This window comes from Acanthochromis polyacanthus, chromosome 3, assembly GCF_021347895.1.
Source record: "Acanthochromis polyacanthus isolate Apoly-LR-REF ecotype Palm Island chromosome 3, KAUST_Apoly_ChrSc, whole genome shotgun sequence".
Taxonomy (NCBI): domain Eukaryota; kingdom Metazoa; phylum Chordata; class Actinopteri; family Pomacentridae; genus Acanthochromis; species Acanthochromis polyacanthus.
Genome location: NC_067115.1, coordinates 15,677,584 through 15,701,439, shown reverse-complemented (window position 1 = coordinate 15,701,439; position 23,856 = coordinate 15,677,584). Strand labels below are relative to the sequence as shown.

The following is a 23,856-nucleotide window of genomic DNA, read 5'->3' as shown; positions in this document are numbered from 1 at the left end:
TCAGGCAGAAAATGGCACACGAGTTCAGTAGAATTTTACAAGTAAAACTTTATTGGAATGATACTCATGTTGCAAAATATTACACTTCGTGTTTTTTTTATGTCACTGTTCCCGTGACTTTAGACGCTTCCCTTTGCAGTGTGTGTGTTTGTGTGTGTGTTTGTGGCAGGGGTTAACATGGTTTACATTGGGGTCTCGTTTCCCTAAAAAGTGCGACAGTATGTACCAGCATTGTGCCTGCATTGAGAGGAAGTCGTATCACTGCAAAAAACATCGAGGAGACACATAATAATATTGTTTCATATCTTCAAACATTTTGTCCATGATGATATAGTTTCAACATTAAACCTGACATGAAGGACATACAGCCAATGTGAATTCTCAACAAGTGATGTAAACAATGAAGGAACAATAATCATAATAATAAACGTTTGTAAATTAGTCCATAATAACAATAAACCACCTCATGACTACAAGTAGACATGCAGCCCTTGCCACCTTTTATCTTCCAATATGATTTTGATCTCAGATTCATGGATACAATGTTGAGTTTTCCACCTTTCACAATGAGAAAGATGTAAAATAAATAAATAAATAAAATAAAAAGTTCCCTGGCATTCCTCAGAGCTTCAGTAGAAGGTAACTGGATTTATCTTTTTTTGGTTCTTGAAGAGAGAAAAAAACTGATGAAGCCCCTTAGCTTAGATGAGAGGTGAAAGGACTTCAACAACCAAAAACAAAACAGAAGTCCAGTTGTGTTCTACTGAAGCTCTGAGGAAAACAATGACTTGGACATTGCTCAGGATGAGCACCGAATATGAAAACCGAGGGGAGAGGCTGGACTGTTTTGGTCCTGAATCAGTTGCCGTGCATGATTTTCTTTGAGAAACCCCAGGTTTACTGTGGAAAATGGTTTTGCTGTGATTGAACTGCAACTGTGTTGGGAATATGCCACACTGAAGCACAATATCAAGTCACAATATGAGGGTGTTTAAGGTGGATCTGTCATAGAGGGGTCCCACTATTCAACATTCTACCACACATTAAAGTGTGGTATTAATTATTACTAGATGTGTACTGTGCTATTTTATACAGATTTGATAAGATATGTCATTTTCATCTGAAAACCAGCCTTCTAGGCTAACTCTTGCTCATTTACAGTTTGGTTTGTGTTTATCAGTGAGCACTGCCCCTGTTGAAAAACTAATAAAAATAAAAATAATGCCACATCACTCGAGCATCTAAGACAGGGGCTTGAAGGGTCCACATTTTGAATCGATAACCTGCATTCCAAATTTTTTGCATTTAGCCACACAGACTTAAAAGGATGTAGGAGATGCAGGTTTCAGTATTTTTAGATCTTGACCCACACAAGGCATAATAGACACAGTATCTCTGCCTGTCCCCTCCAAAAATCTAATACTGAATCCTAGGAGTGGTACTTTCAGACCTTCATTGCTTCAGTAGATACTGAGCTTCTGCAGTGCAAATTCCTAAATTAATACTCTAATTAAACCACATTACCACACTGTAAATCTGGGGCCACGTACAAAGAGTGGGAATGGAGTTTTAATCAAGGCCCGAGGCCACCGTAGCAGGTACATGGACACCGAGCCGCACTGGACTAAAAATAATCTGTAACAGTTCATCCTGCAAGTTCCTACACATTGGGTCATTGGGGTTGCTTGTGATTGGACATTCCATATCACGCATGACGTACAAACAATCACACATAGCAAATGTGTAATTCTAAGAAAACTCTTGTGATATTTTTCTGTTACTGAACCATTTCAGACAGAAAGGATTCATGAATTACGAATATCCAGAGTTTAAAATGATGAGGAGAAGCCAAGGCGTCTGCATTAACCAAATCAGAATATCTTCATTACGGTGGCACATTAAATTACAGCTATAAAGAAGGCATTTTAATGTCTGCAACAGACATCAGTGTCACTTGGTTTTATTTTTATAAATTCTGAAATGAACAAATTTTACAATGACCACCGTTATGGGCATTGTTTGAGTACTCTTCCATCACAACTCAGGAACCCAAGGAGACACCAAACACCTGAAGTGCTATTTCTTTAAATCGGCAGGTTGTATATCGCGCACTAAGAATTCGCCTCCTGGTCCTCTATCCTTTCCTAACTTGTTCAATGAAGTGCTAGTCACCTTTACATTACCATCGCCACCACACGAAAAAACAAAAGTTGACAAAAACTGTACATGTTTTAAACACATAAATGTAACAGAGGTGCTGTAAGACTGTCACATGGACTGTGGTCTTGCTTTGCAAATGAAAAGAGAAAAAGGGTGATGGGGGAGATGAGCATAAACGGTTTCTTAAAGCACACGATCCAGACCCCAACCAGTGACTGGTCAAAGTGCTGTAATGACCAGATTGAGGTCGTCTGCCTCAGATGGTCTCTTTTAGTCGCAGGGCCAAACATTTGATTCAACAATCAGAATCAAATGATCTCTGAGCAGAGACAGTAAGTGCTTCTTTGAAAAGAGAGATGTCGAAAAGCAAAATGAAATCTTCTGGAAGACGCTAACCAGAATCCTAAACATTCCCTTTTTGTTCCTCCTAATTTTATCCAGAACTTTAAATTCCCAAATCTTTATCACAAATTTACCTGCTGAACCTTTATGCTGATAAAATGTCTATTAAGTGATATGTTCAAACCTGAGATACCATTATGTTATGGTGTTTCCTCACAACACCAATAAAACTGAGATTATTCCATTCCCTTATTCATATTTCCTTGTTTTTTTGTTTCGTTAGTGTGACATGATATCATTGGAGCCACTAGTATCTAATAGCATTTAAAATGGAGTACTGCAGATATGCACTAAGTCTGACTATACCTAACAATGATAAGAGTGTTAGATGGAGTTACACAGTAAACGCAATTGACTTTTTCCTTTAAGTGTCATCTGTCTCTGACTGAAATTTAAGTTCACAATGCATCTGTTTCTTGCTTTCCTTTTTGGCCCATAATGCCTTGAAGAACGTCATCTATGATATGAGAGGGCAAATGTTTCAATATTTGAGGAAAAACTGAGATCAAATTTGCCAAACAAAAAGTTGTGTAACTTGAAATTACATACATGTGTGTGATTCATTTAACTATTCACTGACATGCTCTTCTTGATCAGCAGCAAAGAGCAAGTTAGCCTGTTTAAACTTCAGAAAGTTTTGTATGGACTGAGACCTAAACTTGTACAAGACTCATTGGGCTTCATGGAATGAGTAGAAGATCAGATCAGACCAACAGACTGACTCATTTCTCTATGCTGTTGTGAAAAAAATGAACAAAAGATGAGTGAAACCATAAAAGAAAAGGAAAGATCTTGAGTGAAAATGAGCAGAGGCAGCTCTAAATTAGTGGGGTTCCCGACACCCAGGAAGCACACCTTCATTATAAAGGGATCCATAAATTAGACAGAATAATAAATAAAATACAACAGACAACAACAGAAAAGGCAACACTGCTGGTTATCAGTCTCCTTGCTCTTTTTCCCCTTCAATACACCATTTTTCCTCTTTTTTTGTAGCTGGTGCTTGTGATTGGACAGGAGACAGTACCCTCTCCTTATGTCTCCCACGTGACCAGCTTACCTTTGACTCTCCCTACTTCCTTCTGTCTTCCTCTCTCGCTCTCTAACTCTAGAACTCAGCAAACTCCTTGGCACATTTCTCAGTGAAGGAGACACGTATCTCCTCCTCCTCATAGTCGTCAAAGTTGCTGGTGTCGCCTGGTCCTTTGAACTTGGGGACAAACGGAGCTTCCACCTAAAGACAAACAAGATGGCATGGTCATCAATATCCCCTGCCACATGTGATGTCTATGAGTCTATATCCAAAATAGTGATAAAGGGCCATAACTCTGTTAAATATTATCGCGCAGGTCTCATTTTCGAACTTGGTGTCAAGGTGTCCATGGTGTGAAGCTACACACTAAATTTCGTAATCTTAGCTGTAATAGTTTCCGAGAAAAGCTGTCCCCTTCATCTCGGACGGACGCACGGACGGAGGCCAAACCTATATCCCCCTTTCCCACTTCGTGGAGGCGGGGGATAATAAAGGCACTCATTGAAAATCTAACTTAATAGGGAGGGGAGCTGCACATATACACAACATACACACACATACACACCTTCTTCTGGTAGATGGCAATCCAGTCAGTTGTTGCAAACCACTTGTGTCCTTTAATGTCGTTGACTCCGTTCTTGAGGTTGCCGTAACGTTTTGTGAGATCCACCTGGGGATGATAAAAACACATTTTCCTCACTTTGACATTTAAACAAAGTAAACGGAGCCTTAACATGAGAACACCTCAGATGGTTGCTTCTACCTGTAACAGATTCCTCAGGAGGTCTTTCAGGTCTGAACTGAAGTGAGATGGGAAACGCACCTAAGGACAGACAAGAAGAAGAAGGATGAATGCAAGCAGTTTTTAGATGTAAAAACGTGGCTGTACTCGGGTACATGGAATCCTGTTTAAGGGCATTTTGGTTGTGGGTAATGTGGGGAAAACAAGAGCTCCTCATTCATTCCCCCACCAGATATACCCCGCATTATGGCTCTAAAAAGCGACTAAACATGGTTTTGTTATGTGAAGTGATTTTACAATTCTGGCATCAGCAGCAACAGTGTGTTTGGAATAAATGTGATTAGAACTTACATTTTCAGTGATGACAAGGTGGTAAAAACATGGCTGAACACACTCAAAGAACCGAAACTGTGCTAGCAGAAAATACTTTGGCAGCACACACCAAGGCACAAACTCTATAACAAACTGAGCTCTATATAATAAAAAATAAATAAAACATTTTAAATGAATGCTTATCATGCAAAGTGTGACATTAAGAACATGAGGATGATTGTGTGTGTGTGTGTGTGTGTGTGTGTGTGTGTGTGTGTGTGTGTGTGTGTGTGTGTGTGTGTGTGTGTATCCCTGACACAGAAAATATTTCCATACATGCAAAACTATTGTAAGGAAAGGAAAGTAATGCATCTTCCTGTGGTGAAGTCACATTTCTTCAATACTACAACAAAAAAACCGAAATGAAATCTGAAAAAAAACAAACTACAACGTGTGCAGAGACGTGCTTGACTCAAAACTGAACGTTCTACCTTGAAGAAAACATTTTCTGTTTATACGCCAAACTGACATTGTAAATATAATTATATAATTTCTCTTAAAAAAAATAAGACATCAGTTGGGTACAAGGATTAGGTAGTTTAAAAAGTTACAGATATTCATTCAAGTGGTCAAACTCACCTTCCCTGATACGATCTTTTCATAGATCTGAATGGGCTGATCAGCAAAGAAAGGAGGATACCCCGCTGCCATCTCATAGACGAGCACACCCAGCGCCCACCAGTCTACTGCCTTGTTATACCCCTGGTGGACAGAACAACATGTATCACAAGGGTAGAGAGAAAAAGACCGTTAGTAAAGATACGACTTGAAATACTTTCTAATGTTTGCTTTTGAAATATTTGAAATTTCCCTCATTCTATACTCCAACGTAACTACATGTTAGTTTTCCAACAGAGTCTAACTAAAGATTCAGGAAGAAGAGACACAACAGTTGCATATAAGGTATCGCTAGCAGTAATTAACTGATCAAATTATTTTTTATAATGCAAGTCATTAATAGCAGCATGAGTTCAACTGATTACTTCTTGTTTTGACAAACATCTGAGTTGTGTGTTCTATTAATATCCTTTTAACCGCCATACTCCGAGGGGTACGAAAGACCGAAGTAACCGAAATCAATATCCATAAAACCATGTCCACAAGCCAATAATACTGTAGGCTCCTAATCTTTCTGTGTTAAGTGCCTTGAGATGACACATGCTATGATTTGGAACTGTGTAAGTAAAACTGAACAGCTAAATATCAACAATCTTTCTTCACAACATGCCATCTTCAAGTTTTGAATCAATGTTTGAAAGTCATTAGAACAAAATAACTGAAAACTGTGTTGTCTATAGTGTTGTACTGTGTTCATCATTTCACATTTCACTTTTCTGACTAGTTTGTATCTACACAGATGTAAAAGGTGAACAACGGTGACTCACCTTGCTGAGAATAATCTCTGGAGCCAGATATTCTGGGGTGCCACACAGTGTCCAGGTCCGGCCCTTTACACGTTTGGCAAAGCCAAAATCTGTAACCTGAGCAATGAGGACAAAGAGTAACGACAGTGAGATGGTGAGTGAGAAAACAAACAAAAGGCGGGTAAGTAGGCACAACCTTAGGGTGCTTTGCTGAGTCGAACCACAAGAAAGGCAGCAGGAAGGAGAGACAGTGAGGCAGATAGAGGTGGAAAGCAGAAGAACAAACAGGTTGGAGAAACAAGGAAATCTCCCACCTGTTGTTATATCACAGTTCACCACAAGATGGTGGTAGAATCTGTACTACAAGATCACACACTGTTCTGTGTATACTGCTGATTTGTAAATTCACCCTCATGCCGGTGTAACATCACAGAGCATGTAAAAGGAGACCACCTTTATGTTGTTTCTATTTCTGGAATACCCATCTTTTTGAGTAAAAATGCCTCCTTTAAAACATTGTACCACATAGCTGGAAGCGAGAATACATACTAAAACTGTCCCTTTTAGTCATTTACACAGACAGAGCTGAAAATGTGTTTTTAAAGCCAACAGGATCTACTGTGAAGCTGTGTTTTGCATCCTCATCAGTGTATGGCTGAATCTTAAAACCACCACTTGTATTTAAAGCTAAAATTACATACAAAAAAACTCTCCAGATGTTCAGTTTCCCTCTAAGGATTTTTTAAATGAGCTCTTTGTGGGATTTAAAACACAACTTTTTACTGTTTCCCCTGTTCCTCTGTGTAAGTGATCACAGAGAACACCTATGACAGCACACCATAACAATGGTTTTAATCTCATATGTAACACAACAGCTAATGCCTGCTGAGGTACTACACGGTAAACCTGGCAGATACTCATCAAGTACAAACTTTGTCAGGCAGGCTGGTACCACTGAGATGATGCTAGCAACAAATGGTAAGATTCACGTCTCACAGAAAGTCTTCATTGTGTAGTTCACATTGAAGACAATACTGTAGACGGCGCACAAAGACTACCCCCTCGTAAAATTCTGCAAATGTAATGCTTTAGGACACCAAATTTTGTGCTATGTTGCATCTATGCAAACATAAGACAGCTGGCTTATGAGGATAATGCTTGCTATTTTATATCATCATGTAATATTGCAGCAAATAAAAGCCACAACAATTAGCCAATCAATCAATTAGCTAGCAGACAGAAAAGCAACAATGTCAAAGATGAGACTGATTCCTGATTCTTGAAAATGAGAATGAAGAGAAAGAGAGAGACAAAAATAGAGACATAGCTGGCTAGAATCCTTTCATGGTTACTGTCTACATTTGTACTCTACCAGCTCATTAATAGACTGTAGAGAGACAGGTGCCTATTGCAAGCTCGTGATTACTTTCAATAAAACCCGTAAAAGTGCTGTTTCTCTTCACTTTAGGTACCCGTTAAACTCTCACAAACAACTCGGCTCATGTACATGTTAAAATAGCTGGAAATCTTCACATCCACTAACACAACAGGAGTGGTTTGACCTCCTTGAGTGTGCAGAAATATCCATTAAAAATGTACATGGGGTTATTTTTAACCCTCTAAACCCCAATACCTGTCAGTTGGTTTGAAAATCATGCTATCATTTGAAATAAATTACAAATTGACGCCATTTGTCAGAGCAAGAACCTGGAAAACGGAAAGAATCGTCCACTTTTCAACTGCGACTACAATGCTCGTTGAACTACTCAGAAAACAGAATTAAATCTAAGCCTAGAAACTTGATATTTCATCAAAATCATTTTACACTGCATGTCTCGTTTAAAAATTGGCCAGAAGTTAGCCATTTATTTTAACCACATTGTGTAAAAAAAAAAAACTACAAATTTGGTGCTCATCAGTGCAACTGTGAAGATATTATTGACTCAGCTATGAGCAACACTCATGTGACAAAAATTCTGAGACTTTTTGACTGAAGTGCAGGCTGTGTGCACACAAACCAGATAGGACACAAGTATGGAAACAACAAAGAATATGTAAGCAGCAAGTAGTAAATATGTAGAGTCATCGTTTATTTTTCAGTTACTATCATGACTATCCTGTGGGTCCCTAAAAATATTGTACATGCCAATTCACGGTTCCTTCAATAATTGGAAAATAAATAATACAATTAATTTTACATCAATATTTTCTTTTTCTACGATTTATGGGCCATGTAAGTGCGTCACACTACACAGAAGACATTTCAGTTCTCTCTCCTTCTAGCCATAACATCACAAATGTGGAGGACTTCATACTGCAGTGAAAAATGAGCCTGCAATGAGTAAAAATGGGATGGGAGAAACAAAAGTTATCAGAAACCGCTCGAGTTTCCTAGGGTTAAATAAGTAAATTGTATCTGCTTCCTGAGTAGGTCTTTTCTGAGATTTCACTGTATCCTCCTGTGGTCATTTACCTGTATGTAGCCCTGTTGGTCTATGAGCAAGTTTTCAGGTTTCAGGTCTCTGTAGATCAGGTCCAAAGCATGCAGGTACTCAAAGGTCAGAACGATCTGAGCAGCGTAGAACCGAGCATGAGGCTCACTGTATGTACACAAACACAGGGGGACAGAAGGAGAGCAGCTTAGCAGAGAGTACTGGAGACAGTTGAGATGAACAGAGCTGAACAGAACAGAGTAAAAAAAACAAAAGAACAGAAAACGCTTTGAAGGTCCGTTATTTACTGCTGTAGGCATCTACAACAAAATGTTTCTGGCTGTAAACTTCACTGCATACAGACACTGACCTAAATCTGCCAATTCTCCGTAGATGGGAGAACATCTCTCCACCTGGTACATATTCCATCACCATGTAGAGGTTAGTGTTGTCCTGGGGAAGGGAGGACACAGGTTAGTGACACACGCACGCACACACACACACACGCAGGTATTAATGCAATTCAAGTACGCACACACACACAGGGCATAGGGTGGGTAGCTGATTGACATGGATTAGAATGAAAAAAGAAATGCAATTCCAATCTGGCTCATTTTGTTAACCAGCATTCATTGACCATTTTTAGATTATTACCATTAAAAGCCTTGATGATGTGTTTTTAAATGTGCGTACTGTGCTTTGACTGAGAAATGCTATTTGCTGAGCCTGGTTTGTGTGCGATATGTTCTTTAGACCATTTAATTGGGTGACTAGGTGACTAAGCAACTAACTCTAAGCAAGCTGACTTGATTTAGTTTGTTGTTGGCTCTTCCATCTGTCTGCAGGACGACACACATGGACAGGAAACTTCTGTTAATTGGTTTATTCAAGGCGTCAAGGATATTCAATCCCTGGGCATCCAGGTGCATCTAAACAGCTTAGCCTGAATAAGGACATAACTGGAGTAAGGCGTTCAGTTGGGTCAGTCTGTGCAGGTACAAACTGGGGTGCAAGTAAAGACTGCTGCTCATGTGGCAAACAAAAGCGAGCCTCACTATCTGGGCTTGTCAATGTTGACAGAAGCATGAGATCACAGATTACATGAAATAATTCAAACAAACAACAGGGCTGTTATGTGTCAATAAGGAATTCTGTTGTTGATCACAGACACTGTTATACATACTTGGGAGTGGTCTGTGATGAAAAGCTGATCAGAGGTGACACCTAGTGACACATTTCATCCTATTAATATTTTATTTTGGGTCATTTCTGTTGCATTCTTCTCACATGCACCTTGTATTTGTTTACTGAACTTACACATTTTTACATTCTACTGCATCTTGTATGTACTTTTCACTAACTTCAGGTCATTACATTTTCGTATATGTTCTGCAATGTGCAATATCCAGAACAGTAACATCACTTACACGACTGTTTTATAGTTCCTGATACACCAAATAAGTTATCTTTACAAGATATACAGTTGTTTTCATAGATACATTTGGACATACAACATTTCTACAAAATGTTTACCGGTATATTTTATATTTGCACATTTTCTTACTTTTAAAAAATGTTGCCTGATTTTATGAATGCATAGTATTTCTGCTGAATTTTATTGCACATTGACAATAAAGGAATTCTATTCTACTAATAAAACTGCACGAATTAATATTTTGTATTAACAACAGATCAAATCACATGTTTGTGTCAATTATGTGTGTTTATTGTGAGGTGTTGCTTGTTGGTTCAAACTTGCACACATTATCCCTAACCCTGCAGCTCTTTCCTCAGCTTTACAGAGCATTTTAGCCTCTTTTGGCTCATTGGCTTGAATTTACAGCCTATAGTTTTACTGTTATGGCTCTCATCAGCACTGTTTAGAGAAGCAGCGGAAAGCAAAAGAGCTCCTAAGTAATGCCACTGGACACTACCAGCTCAGCACGAAACAGAAGACAAATTTAGCGACCAGCTTGTGTACACAGTGGAGCGTTAAGCAGCTAACCAGCGAACAATTCCTTTCAGGAGTTGGTGGAGACCAAAACTGGGCTTACTTTCATCAGGTGGCTAGAAACATGACTCTAAATGAATGATGATGCTGCTCTGTCTTTGCTAGATGTATAACTAAGAAACTGTTCATTAACAAGTTCCCTATATTAACTGTATAACATCCGAGCACTCAGACTACCCGGCATTCTCTTTCCGTTGTTCTTCATAGTCATAGAATGGATACAGAGAGGTCAGTACAACTGGTAAAAATATGGGCATTTTGAAATACGTTACTATACTTTTTAAGTGCTAATTTTTAGTATGATTTCTATGTTTGTGTGTGTATATTTTTATCATAAGTGTTTGAAGAGGTTTCAAGCAGTTTCTGCTAAATTTTCTATTTTATTCTAAGGTAAATTGTAAAAGCTGAATGTAGCTGAATGCAGCGTCTGTTTTCATGTGGTGTTTGTGCTGCTTCTGTAAAAACAAAATTATATATTACTTTCAGCTCAAACGAATGAAAACGTGAACTTGCAAACAAGCAGTGCCAGCAATATTACATTCGAGGTGGCTCAGTCATTTGTCATTTTGCATGTCAGACAGATAATACAAAAGCAGTCAAGGGGACTCTATACAAAGAAATTCCTTTGCGATTACATTATATAATTGAACAGCTTATCTGTTCTGAAAGTGGCTGTAATCGTTAGTATGTTGTTTTGTTGTCTTACAAAAAGAGTGGCATGTAACTGTCCACAAAGCAATCGCACATTTGGATATAACATAATTTGAAAATTGACAATTTATGCGCAGTTTAATAAGCCAGCAGTTGTTTGAGGCGCTCATTTTACTGAATAACAGCAGTTTACATTTGTGGTAGACAGATATTTAACTGCTCATTTACTATCAGACAGATGTGTGGGTGTGCTGGAAGTAAAACACATATTTTTTCAACGGACCACGTTTATAAACAAGAAAGAAACTTTAATAGCAGTTTAAAAGGTAGTCTGATCGATAAAGGTGTGAGTGAATGAGAGAAATCTAACCAGTAATCACAAAGTCACACATGGACTTAGACAAACATACACAACACTCCATACCTTGAATGAATACTCTAACCGGACAAGAAAAGGAAAGCTGACAGCCTGAAGAATCCTCTTCTCATTCAGAGTGTGCTCTATCTGCTTGAGCTTCACCACCTGAAAGGCCAAGAGACATACAAAGGAAGAAAGACAGAGAGAGGTTACATTTTAGGACATGGAAAGAAAAGAAAGTGAAAGATAAGTCAGGTACAAGAAAAATAAAGTACTGTCTTGCTCTGTGTGACGTGCACATAAACAGACACTTCCTGAAACTCTGAATTAAAACTTTCCATCCAGCATCAACACTTAAAGCCACTGTGCTGTGTGAAATGTAGGTACGTTGTAGTTCACCTTTAAAGGTGAAGTACAACACAAACACAAAGAGGATGCTAAGAAAGACCAAAGGTCTTCTATCAAAAAATGTTGAGAGGAGTAAATCATCAAATCAGTTCTAAAATGTGTGAATTCTGGTTAATTCTTGGAGCTATTTTTGCTGGTTCTGTACCATCAAATACAACAAGATATTTAATTCCATAAAAATAAAGGTTCATATCTGATATAATACTAATATTACTATGGGATGCTCTAAAACCTTAAATTGTAACCCCTTCATGTTACAACAGTATACAGCTAAAATTCTTTCTTGTATCGCAATATATAGCAATAAATTCACTGCCAACACCAGCAAAGATCTCCAAACACATAACAGATATCCATCAGATGCTTCATTACTGTAACCATTTCTACACCTATTTATCCTTTATTTTTCAGGATTGTGAGGACTGGAGCCTATCCCAGCATGCATTAGATGAGATTTTTTGTGATTATTTTAGCTGAGCTGCAGGTCTGCAAAACTACTTTATAGCAACATTTTTTCACACTATTCTTTTGAATTAATCTAATATGGACAGTATAATAGGTATTAATTTCTTTAATTTAGACAATTAGTTTAAAAAAAAAAACAGACTCCACTCCAATTAATAACTGCTACAGCACAAGTGGATTCAGACAAAGCTTGCACCTGTATTTAAGTCTGCAAAAGCTCCAGGTCCTTTTCACAACATTCAAATATACATAAGTCTTGTAAGTGCAGTTTGCACATCAATGGTATCTCCACGTTTTCTATGCCTGTCCTGTTGGAACATTAACCGTGCATGGCCTTGAACACCAGACACTTTTAAACTCCCTCCATCCTCTTGTGACCTGCTGACCCAGACTGACCTTCTGCTTGTTGAGGATCTTCATGGCGTAATGCTGACCCGTTTCTCTGTGCTTCACCAGCATAACACGGCCAAATGAGCCCGTGCCCAGGGTTTTCAACCTCTCAAACTGCTCCAAGCAAGCAGTGTTCTGGACAGACAAAAACAAAAACGGTAAGCTCAGTTTTGTGAAAATGGGATGGTGCAGCTTGTGTTGTTAGAGGGTACTTTCTGAACCCGTCCTGTGCTCGCAATTATAATACATGCTGTACTATTTTCATTTAAAATAAGGGTATGCTTATGTCATACTCCATGTGTTGCAGCACGACATACAGGAACTAGAGTATGTAATGTTGACAAACACATAAATATCAATTCAGAACAGTGATTGCTTTATAATGTACACACTTTACCCAGTCGGGAAGAAAAGGTGCTTATTCAGTCTGAAAGTGTGCAGAATGTTAAACAGAGAAGCGATACACTGTATAAATTAAAGAATATTGATGTGATCCTTTAATATTGTTATCGATGCAAAGTTTATTCCTGTATTTGGCATTCTAAAACCTAAAATGTCACATATTATTCATATTTCACATGCAAAGGTACATTAAAATTTACATAGAAAATCTTTACATAAAACAAAATATTCATTAACTCATTTTACGTTTTTTTTCTTTTTTTTTGCTACAGTTAACTTGAAACCAATCACATGGACCGCAGACACAAATAGACAACGTTACGATTTCATTACGATAAAATTTCAGTGTAAGCCAGTAAACAACAAAACTGGTATAGGTTGCAAAGAATTAATTGTGTTTCACCATTTAATAATGTTAAAACTGTCCAAAGAAATGGGTGGTTTTTCCGTACAGTGTTAGTTGGTAGAAGAGGAAAAAAATAGGAGTGAATAATAAATATAAAAAATGAGAAATTTCAATGTGGATGAGAAATTGAAGATAGCAGCCCACGCATAAGCTACATATCTTTGGGTCGCACACAACTGCACTGAAAAACTGTTTGTATGCATGCTAACACATCCAAGAAAATGATTACAATAGAGAGAATATGTTTTGGGTAACCTATTCCTGTGGTGTCAGATGAACACACATTCCAGACTAACCTGTGCAGGATTCTCCCATTTTTTGAGGAAGTCCTCTTTGGCTTTAGCAAGGAACTCCTTGACTGTGGAAACAAAACCACAAGAGTTTAGAAGAGAAAGAGGCTTTTAGTGATAGACAGCAGTAGAAAAATGTTTTCAGACACCCCATACATTTGCACGCATATTACATTAAGAATCATTCTTAGGTGCACTCTTTCAGTGCAGTTTTTTACTATAATCACAGCCACAAGACTAAAGAAACCCTAAAAAAGCCAATAAAAACTTAAAGTCGATATGCGTGTGTACGTGTACAGAGAGTGAAGGAAATCACAAAACAAAGAGTAGAAAGTCTCCTGTATTTTAAAATCAAGTGGAAAGACTTGAGTTGGAGGCCAGTTATTGTCTAGAATTTACTTACATTTCTACTCAATTTTGCAGAATATTTTGAGCAAATGCATGCTTGATTTCTGGATTTTGTTAGATAAAGAGCACGCAAAACAGAAAGCAAGACAAAGTTCTTCGATCAACTAGAACAAAACCAGTTCAAAAACCATCAAATCGCATGACAAAGACAGATGCCCCATGCTATTCTGTTAGCATGTCAAAGTTTTGAGGGAATATCCTGATCATCTTGTTCAAGTTTAATTCCAGTTAGGTTGTTTTTGAGACTAAAGTAACAATAAATGACAGAAAATGGTTTTTTGTTCCTGATTTTGCCAAATGTGCTGATGTGTAACAGATTGCAGGGACAATAATCTCAAGAAGACAGGAGGGCAAAATAATCGTAGCAAACTTAAAATACAATGGACAAACATGGATATTTATTTAAACCTAGTTTACTTTCCTCTGACAGATCAAAGATTTAAATCCCAAGATACACCGTGAAAACACTGGTGAGGAGACATTACTTATTAACTATTAAGATTCCCCTTCTCAGCATCACTCTTGAGCAAGGCATCAAACCCTCATCTACACAAGCAGAGTTGCTCAGTGACAGTGAGGTGTTTACAGTAAACAGATACAACCAGATTTTCTTGATCCATATTTCGCCTCTTTGTTATTTTGGTTTGAAAGGCACATCTGAGGTAAAACAGCAGTAGACTGTAGACATTTTGGTAATATGTGTACAACATCCAGCCCGGTTGGCCAAAAAGCAGGCTGTCTTCAGTATACGGTATGTGAATGGACATTTTCATTTCTCACTCATAAGTTCTCATGGTAAAAACAAAAGGACTACTCCAAAAATACACCAGAAGCCTCAGACAGCAACATACTTGCATCTTTGGACATATAGACCAGCAGACACAATCTGAGCTGCTCAGCCAAACCTGCAGACCTTCATGGGTCCACCAACCAAAATAGTTCCCACGTTTGCACACACAGTTTCAACAGCATCTCTTTCCAAAGAGCAACAGGCACACAGTGTTTGGGAAAATATCTGACACATAGCTTGTTGTGATCTCGCCAAGATTTGAGTACAAGAGGATGTGATGATGCCAAGATCCTTGCAGCTTACAATTGCTCTTGGCTATTTTGTAGCTAGTAAAGTGATTTGGATGTGGAAATCAGCACTACATCCTGCTTCATCCCACCTTTGCATGCCCTGGATGGGCTGAAAAACGTCCTGTCCCATTGTGAACACTACTATCGAGGCTCATTTTAAGAGATCTTTACATCTATATCTAAATGTAGCTGCGTGATTTGGGTTCTTGGGAGCCTGCATGGCACAAGCTAATTCGTTTACAACAAGGACTTGGCTTAAATTAGAGAGAAGGAACAGGCCGCTGTATGGTGTGTGCTGTGTGAAGCTAGCAGAACCTGCTGTGCCATATCGTCTCAGGTCATTACATGAGGCTGTAACAGAGCAGGTACCGATCAGGAGGGATGTGTTCAGGGGACAGTACCCACCGCTTTCCATCTCGCTGCCCTTCCTGGCCGTGGGCGCGTTGCCCATGATGACAACCTGTCAACGGTCGATCCGTGGCTTTCTGGCCGCCCCGCAGCCTTCTGAAGCCGGTCTAATCTCGATTAGGTCTGGACGGTATTTCCTAAATCCAGCAGCACCGACCGTTAACTCCGAGATCCTGGTCTTTAATAGCCTGACAGCTGCTGATGTGATGATGCGGTGCCACGGCGAGAGACGGGATAGTGGAGCGGGGCGAACTCCACGGTCACCAGCAACCTGCGACCAATATCGAGGTTAAATCCACGGGGAGCTACCGTTCAGGTATCTCGGACACTGGGGCTTCACCGGACTGTCAGGCCGAACTCGGCGCAGTTGGCCTGAACACGGAGGATCCAGCCTTCGCCTGTCCCTCCTTGCAGCCCCCACCGAACGAGCCCCCCCACCCCGGCTCCCCACCTCTCGCCAGCCTAAAAAAACAACGATACCAGAGGCGCTGATGCAATAATCTCAGTCGGAAGCTCTCCGCGTTTCGTTACTGAACCCAGCTGTTAAAAAATCAACCTCGGCGGGGTCCGACAACGACGGGAATTCACCCAAATCAACATTGGCCCCCCGTAGCCTCGGAGACGAGCGAGATGACGGAACTACAGCCGAATGAACGTCCCGCCCACTCGCTAGAATTCGGGTCGATTGACAGACGGAGCTCACCTGCTGATTGGCTACTTCTCTACGGCGGTGTCCCACGGAGCGCTCTGATTGGTTCGTTGCGTTCCATCAACGGCGGCAGCGTCCTACCGCCCTGCACAAAGCGAGCGTCACCGATTATTTTCCTCCCGACGACGTACGCGCCCACTTTCCCCGGTTTCTGTTCTCCATTGGCTTGATGCGGGCGAACCGTGGGAACCTCGATGAAGGCAAGGACGTCCATTGGCTGTCAGTGGCGATTGACAGGAATTGCCCCCCCCCCTCCCAGAAGCAAAAAAAAAAAGCCCCCCCCGCGACCGCCGCCAAGCGACTGATACACGTTTGGCCAAGTGACGTCAACCGCGAGCTATTTTTAGGAATGTTGGTCAGAATTTCACGCACGCGCGGCGCGGTCTGACTGGCAGGACTTCTAAACATTTCGCAGACTGTCGTGCATTTGAAGAACATTTAGAAGGAAATTATTCTCAGGAACATTAAAGCCTATCTGTTTCATATATATATATACACAAAATTCGGTGCAGGATGAAAAGGTGCAGACTATGTCTGTCCGTCAGTCACAACCCTCCGGCTGCTTTTCTCTGCATCCTTGCCTCTGCACCTGGCTCACGTATGGTGCGAGCAGATGAACAATCGCCCTTTATTATCAAGATCCTCAAAAGCCACATTTTCACAGATTTGCATGTGAACATTTAATTTAAATAATAATTCGATCTGGTAAAAAAAGAAGCTATTTAAAGGACCTAAGGTATGAACAAACACTTATTCTAACAACAGGAGGTTCTAACACCATCATACTAGAACTCTGCAGGAAACAAGCAGACCCAAACAACCAAATTACTGCTGCTGTTTGTTTATGTGACATCTCAGTTCTGATATTATTCAAGCTTTGCAGTTGTTGCCAAACATGTAGTGTCAGGTAGGTTGTAATTTTTTTTTTTTGCACATCGGGCAATTAGTCTTTCATTAGTCTTGTGCTGCAAACAACTTGTAACTGTCAGCTTTTGTCACAGTTATTCTTATACTATGAAATAGAAGCATTACATGGTAAACAATTGTCATCGGTTTCTGGAAACAGCACGGCGGCTTGTTTTGATCACAGTGATATAAAACAGAAAAGACTTAAGAAAAAAAATATCTGGTATTTTTACTTGCAAAACACTCAAATGATCAGTTGTGACAACTGAAATGATGATTGCAGTACTGCTAAATGCTGCTACTAGTGAATAGTTGATGCTACATATGGATTTTAGTGTCAAATATGAAGATATACGCAACAGACTCCTGCACAGCGCAGACATGTGAGAAGCAGAGGTAACAGATGGATGGATGGAGGAGTTAGTCCCTTCAACTAAGATAAAATGGGTGAGAGCAGACAAGCCCCCCCTTCTCCTTTTTGTGCTGCAGTTGCCAAGCAACGTGAGGCTAGAGTGAAAATGGTGGAGTGATGCTGCTGCATTTTATGAATGAAATTGGAAAAAAGGCAAGAGCCAGAGAAGGGAGGGCAAAGAGTGGGCCGATGCACACACACGTGCCGAGTCTCTGTGCTGCTGCTTCCTCAACAGTCATGGTGAAAAGCAGCCGTAAGTACAACGCAGCGATTACCAAAAAGCAGCACAATGTCAACAAAACAAACTTTATTGACCCCATCACTGTTGTTACAAATACTGAGGCAGAGAATATATAGTAAGTACAAAATGAAAATTTGCCCTCTCGTTTTGAGGACAAAATAAGCGCTGGGAAAACATTATTTACAGTAAATCATCCACACAACATGACTGCAACGTTGCATCTATTTCTCCTTTGCCTACATGTTTCACGCACACTTAGACAGGCATTTTATGGAACACATCAGAGTTTCTGAATTGGGGAATGTTCAAAAAAGTAAGTAATTTGGATAACCACAGGGGCTAAACTTGTGACTCCTGAACATTGCCCACATTTTCAACTCAAGATCTGCATCCACAGGTAGGCATCAGATGACACAAAGACCAATCAAATGCTTTACAATAAGAGGCTATTGATACCTGTATTTTGACATACAGAGCACTGCCCAAGGCTTTGATCAGTGCTGAAGAGGACAAAATGAACATCACAACATGGCTACCGAAATCAGTGCATGAGTATGACTTATAAGTCTCAGGGCTGAGGGATACGGTGATGCTGTCCCACCTCGGTGACTCAAACTCTCTCTAGCTCAGCTTGAACGTGATTTCAAACAGAGATATGATAAATTAAGGCAATTCTGGCTGTGCAGATCTATGATTGTGTTGACAGAAAAAGTAAGAGAAAGTAGTTCCAGACCGGTCCCATTTTTGTTGGCTGTATAAAAATAAGGTCCCCGCTGCCCTGTCCATGCTTCCTGTTGCATACATCCATGGTCTCCTTGTCCAAATGTGTGTTTGCTATGTGGGAGAGTATTTAGACGAGAAGAGCTGCTGGTCGTTTTGTATTAATCTGATGACTCTTACATGAAGTCCATGGAGTTGTCTGCAAGTAGTCCGAGAGGTGGCATCTTTTCTGGTATACAGGACGGAGGGAGCATGCCACTGATGTTGGTGGATGGGTCGACATTCTCACTGTCTTCCATCTTGTCTGCTAAGCCCTCCCAGTTGATGTGGAAGCGGGTGACACGGGGGTTGGAGGCCAAAATATTCCTCTGGAGCTACAACGATGCAAGTTAAACCAGTAGAACATTAGAATTGCGGTGACTTCTACATGTTTTGCAGGTTTAGGTGGATTTTTAGCAAATAAGGAAACCAATAAACAACATTTAGTTGGTACATTTAGTATAAGACTAAATGTCTTATGTCCACTCCATGAATTTTAGGTTTTAAAATAAGACCTGAAATATTATTAGTAGAGTGCTTATGCTTTTGCGTACCACTTTAGAACGTAGTTTTGCACTGGGCTGTGTAGTTATGGGTATTATCCCTTTGCAAACCCGTACGATTAAGGAAAATCTCTACTTTGTTTTGCTTATCGAAGTGTGATATTTTGGCTCATTTTCCCCTTTCACTCATATAGGTGAGCAATTTTTTTAAAGTATTTTACCATAGTGCAAACTCTCCAAAAATGCATTACTTACTAAAATCACACAAAAAGATCCCTTCTAAACAACATCAGTTAGTGTCAGTGCCTGTCACCCTTCCCTGGATTCAAGAGCACTATGCTTTAATCAGGACTAAAGACACAGATGATGATTTAAAGATATTTCTTTTACGCTGTAAAATGAAATCTCCCATCGCTTTTGCCCATTTTATATATTGGAAGTTCCTTAAAGAAATGTCTCTCGGATCTCATTTTTACGTTAGTACATTTATACGACAGCCAGATGTTTTCATTTAGTGCAATAACATAATTCGCAAATGCTGCAGCATGGTACCATCATCACAGAAATACATAACACTGTATTGCTCATTGCACCTCCAGCATTATCTTTGAATAAACAACCTGGATTCTGTGATTGGTGGAGTTCCTCTTGAAACAAGGTGACAAATAAGTAAACCAACTGAAGAACAGTGTGGTAATTTAACAAAACTAAAACTATTTTTGATAGCATTCAGCAACTTCAGCTCCCATGCAGCTTTTGAGAGTTTACGGTGTTGCTGAAGGTTGCAAAAATTCAGCACTAATTTTCCAGCAGTGGCATACACTCAGTTAACTTAAGAGACAGTTGGAAAAAAAACTGTGTTGTTTGTCAGCTTTTTAGTGAAAATACACTACAGTTGATTTTGTGTTGCATGATTGAATTTTTGCTACTATTTAAACTGAGTAAACAGAATGAGGCTGTAAATACTAACTTTACAACGAATGTTACTGGAAGCACATTCATCATGGATTAATACACGTCATTAAAATCATACTAAAGTTTCAATCACTTTAGATGTTAAAATGATAAAAATGCACCTACATTTGGCATAAACTGATAACCTTTAGAGTAAAGAGAAAACAATATGCTATAGAAACTCCTAATGGTTCAATTCATACTTTCTTCCTTATGCTCCTGCCTTGAAGTGTAAATTTCAGAGCAGCAGAGGGCAGTAGAAAACAGCCTTTAGTCTTGTCTTCTTTTTTTTTTTTTTTCAAGAAATGTGGCTCATGTAGTGGGGCTGCACAGTAGCACCGTCATCCGACAGCTAGAAGATCCCCGACATGTATCCCAGCCTGGGGTCTTTCTGCATGGAGTTTGTATGTTCTCCTTGTGCAGCCTGGATTTTCTCCAGGAACTCCGGCTTCCTCAGACAGTCCAAAAACATGCTCAGGCTAATTGGCGTTTATAAATTGTCCGTAGGTGTGAATGTGAGTGTGATTGTTTGTTTCTATATGCAGCCCTGCAATAGACTGGTGACCTGTCCAGGTTGTCCCCTGCCTTCACCCCAAGTCAGCTGAGATAGCCTCCAGCCAACCCCGTGACTCTAATGAGGATTAAGCTGTCTAAAGATAATGGATGGATGGATGGGCTCATGTAGTGCACTTTATGTTGTACTGTCATCATTTTTGTAAGACAATAAAATGAGGCATCAAGATCCCTTTTGTTACCCAGCCCAGTCAATACAGATGCTAAGAATAGGTCCTCCACACTTCTATCCATTAAATCAGTAACTGTCACCTGTGTACGTTACCTGAGTGTAGTCTGGTTTGAGAGGTGGGTTTTCTCGTAATTCGGGGTCTGTGTATTCATTGTTGACGTAGTAACCGATGCGGATGAATTCCTGTCCACGGTAGGTGCAGGTTATAAGGACGACTGTCACTCCAACCGCATCACTCTCTGGAATTAGCCCTGTGTTAGGAGCATCGGCCTATTGAGGTAAAAAAAAAAAAAAAAGCACACAACGATGACAAAATCAGATTAAACCACAGCAATCATGTTATTAATGCAATTACAAAGATAAAACAAACCAGGGATTTAAAACAAATAATGTATATTTCTATTATTTTCAGTTCCAGTATTCAATACGCTTTTATTCTTGAAACAAAAGATGGTGCACATAATCAGTGATGAACTCAGGGTTATGGTGTGTTTTGGCTCTTATATCACAAGAGTCACTCATCAGTGCTCAGTTTTTGTTCAAGTGGCATGCTACCAGTCATCTCTCTGAACTCCATGTTGTATTCTAGCTCTAATCTAATAAGTGTACTGAGAGAACTCACCTGAAACACAAACATGTGCCTGCCAGCTGGTACCGGGCCAACTAAAACGGAGTCTAGAACTTGGTCGTATTCCTCGCTCTCAGCTGAACCCACGTAGATGATCTTCCATTCTAGATCTAACAGCACACATAAGGAGACTGTTCTTAGAAGGGTAATTCAGATTTGTGAAATAAATACAGTCACACATATAGGTATTGTGCTTGGAGATATTAAAACAAACATGGTTAGTTTTACATGAAAAAGTGAATATGGACACTTTGAACTATAACACTCAGATCTGCTGTAACTATCTAAACACAGCGTCATCTTTGGTGTTTTTTTAATGCTTGATTGCTGGTCTCACACCTCTGCAAATTACAGAAAATCAAAATAATGACAAAAATACATCCAAACTTAAAGAGCTGTATTTGAGGAACCATTTTGAAATTCCACGTATTCGAAATTCCAAGTCTCCTAGGATCAGGCTATCTACCAATATAACAACTTGTTGTACCGACTCAATCAGTTTGAATAGCTCAATGAAAATAACTTTTTTCTTTTTGTTACCAAGCCCATCATGCAAAAATGTATTCTATGTTTGATTTTGTGTTATTGTAACACACAACTACATATGGCTCAGAAAATATCAGTAGCTCACTTCTGCATTGTCAATTTTCTTGTCAATGTGTGTTCAAAATATGAGACTTTCAATGACTGCTTTATTTGTTATTATATATTGCTACTCACCCACAATTTTTGAATATTCTACTTGCACAATATTGCAGATTTTAAACAATAACAATAAGGAGGAATAACTGAAAATCATTAAGATACTTCGATATGAATTGATGTCTTAAACCAACTTTACAAATATTTCTAAGAAACGTAATGTCTTATATTTCCGTTACTTTAGTCTCCATGCATGTATGTGGATGGCATTTAATATCTTTTTAACACATGCTCCCGCTTCCCTCTGTGGTCTCTCCCTGCCGTTCGCGGCAACTCGTAGCGCTTGTTTGTTGCTACAGTTACACATCGTGATCAGCCAATCAGCGTCTCGGAATAAAGCTCCGGAGAATCTCTTCCAGCCAATCACTGCAGACCGGAGGCGGGGCTTACTGCACAAACGCGCCAGCGCCAATTTTCAACAACTTGCCCAATGAAATATCACCAAACAGACAAAACGACAGCTAACAACAGAATATTATCAAACAAAGTAACAAGCTGGTCATTTACTTTCGCTGCGCCACATTTCTCTGTAATGAAGCGGACATTTAAGCAGACGCAGCTGCTGTTCACAAGCTAGCACATGACAAAGAGTAATTTAACTGGCTTTAGACGCAAACTGGATTAAAATACCCACCTTCAGGCAAGTCCTCCATGCATTCAAAAGTTATTTCAAACTGAAACGGGTTTCCAAACGGGCTCGGGTTATCCAGAACAGCGACATTTAACACTTGAACCTTGGCCATAGCAGTGGCTTCAGAAGCAACCTGGAAAACTAATCTGTTGCGTGAACCAAGTTTAACGAGTTGCTCCGCGCTGTTTTGCCGTCGTGTTCCCGGACTGGCTCACACGCTTTGGGTTCTGCCTGTTTCTGAGGATGTAAGTTACAGTCTGACTCTTATTCTCCAACAACGCCAAACTGGTCCGGCGGCAGCTCGGAGACAGGAAGCTCGTCTCTTTGTCTTCTTCTGATGGGATTTTTGGCAGACTGGGTGCAGTGGAGGCGGGTTGCTGCCCCCACAGGCCAGTTGTGGAACTACATGAACATAAAATTAACTGAAACGTGTAACGAAATTCTTTTAAAATTACATAATATAAGAAAAGCAATAGGATTTAGGTACAATACACAAGTGATAATAGAAATAAGTAAGCTAAAACGAGAACAGCAAAAGTAATAAGCAATGCCGGCAATGATTCAGAGGGAGTAAAGTTATATCACACACAATAACAACATATTGGAGATGACATTAAAATGTTACACATGAAACTGAAATATTGCACCTGAAGAATTAAATATTGAGCTTTACTTTAACATGTTGTACTTGAAAAGGTAATATAATATGACATGATACAGAAATTAGATATTAGATATTACTACACAAAAATGTCAGGAATAGCAATTCTGATTGGAATTTATGAAAGACCAATATTAAAAATCCCACAAATGCCTTTAACGGTACATTTTAGTATATAGACTGTAGTTTATTTTATCATCATCTTTATCAATTGCTGTGGCTA

At 39.6% G+C, this 23,856-nt stretch overlaps 2 protein-coding genes across 2 annotated transcripts; both read right to left on the bottom strand.

The window, feature by feature from the left end:
• Window positions 1–28: 28 nt before the first annotated feature.
• On the bottom strand, window positions 29–16,451 carry prkacab (protein kinase, cAMP-dependent, catalytic, alpha, genome duplicate b). The gene is made up of 11 exons (XM_022217120.2): window positions 15,780–16,451; window positions 13,893–13,954; window positions 12,795–12,923; window positions 11,592–11,690; window positions 8,876–8,958; window positions 8,547–8,673; window positions 6,095–6,190; window positions 5,289–5,411; window positions 4,359–4,418; window positions 4,161–4,265; window positions 29–3,796 (listed from the first exon to the last, which is right to left on the bottom strand). The coding sequence occupies exons 1-11, from the start codon at window positions 15,823–15,825 to the stop codon at window positions 3,671–3,673; spliced, it is 1,056 nt and encodes a 351-aa protein (XP_022072812.1). The 5' UTR covers window positions 15,826–16,451; the 3' UTR covers window positions 29–3,670.
• A 1,650-nt stretch (window positions 16,452–18,101) lies between these two features.
• On the bottom strand, window positions 18,102–23,624 carry asf1bb (anti-silencing function 1Bb histone chaperone). Its single transcript, XM_022217121.2, has 4 exons — window positions 22,976–23,624; window positions 21,634–21,749; window positions 21,105–21,281; window positions 18,102–19,144 (listed from the first exon to the last, which is right to left on the bottom strand). The coding sequence occupies exons 1-4, from the start codon at window positions 23,082–23,084 to the stop codon at window positions 18,947–18,949; spliced, it is 600 nt and encodes a 199-aa protein (XP_022072813.1). The 5' UTR covers window positions 23,085–23,624; the 3' UTR covers window positions 18,102–18,946.
• Between the last annotated feature and the right edge of the window lie 232 nt (window positions 23,625–23,856).

Coding starts and splice junctions, on each gene's coding strand:
- asf1bb (XM_022217121.2), bottom strand. CDS start 23,084: ATGGCCAAGGTTCAAGTGTTAAATGTCGCTGTTCTGGATAACCCGAGC. Junction 21,750..22,975: donor CATGGAGGACTTGCCTGAAG/GTGGGTATTTTA, acceptor GTGTGCTGTTAG/ATCTAGAATGGAAGATCATC. Junction 19,145..21,104: donor TCAAACCAGACTACACTCAG/GTAACGTACACA, acceptor GCATCGTTGTAG/CTCCAGAGGAATATTTTGGC.
- prkacab (XM_022217120.2), bottom strand. CDS start 15,825: ATGGGCAACGCGCCCACGGCCAGGAAGGGCAGCGAGATGGAAAGCG. Junction 11,691..12,794: donor AGATCCTCAACAAGCAGAAG/GTCAGTCTGGGT, acceptor TTGGCCTTTCAG/GTGGTGAAGCTCAAGCAGAT. Junction 3,797..4,160: donor TTGCCATCTACCAGAAGAAG/GTGTGTATGTGT, acceptor GTTTGTCTTTAG/GTGGAAGCTCCGTTTGTCCC.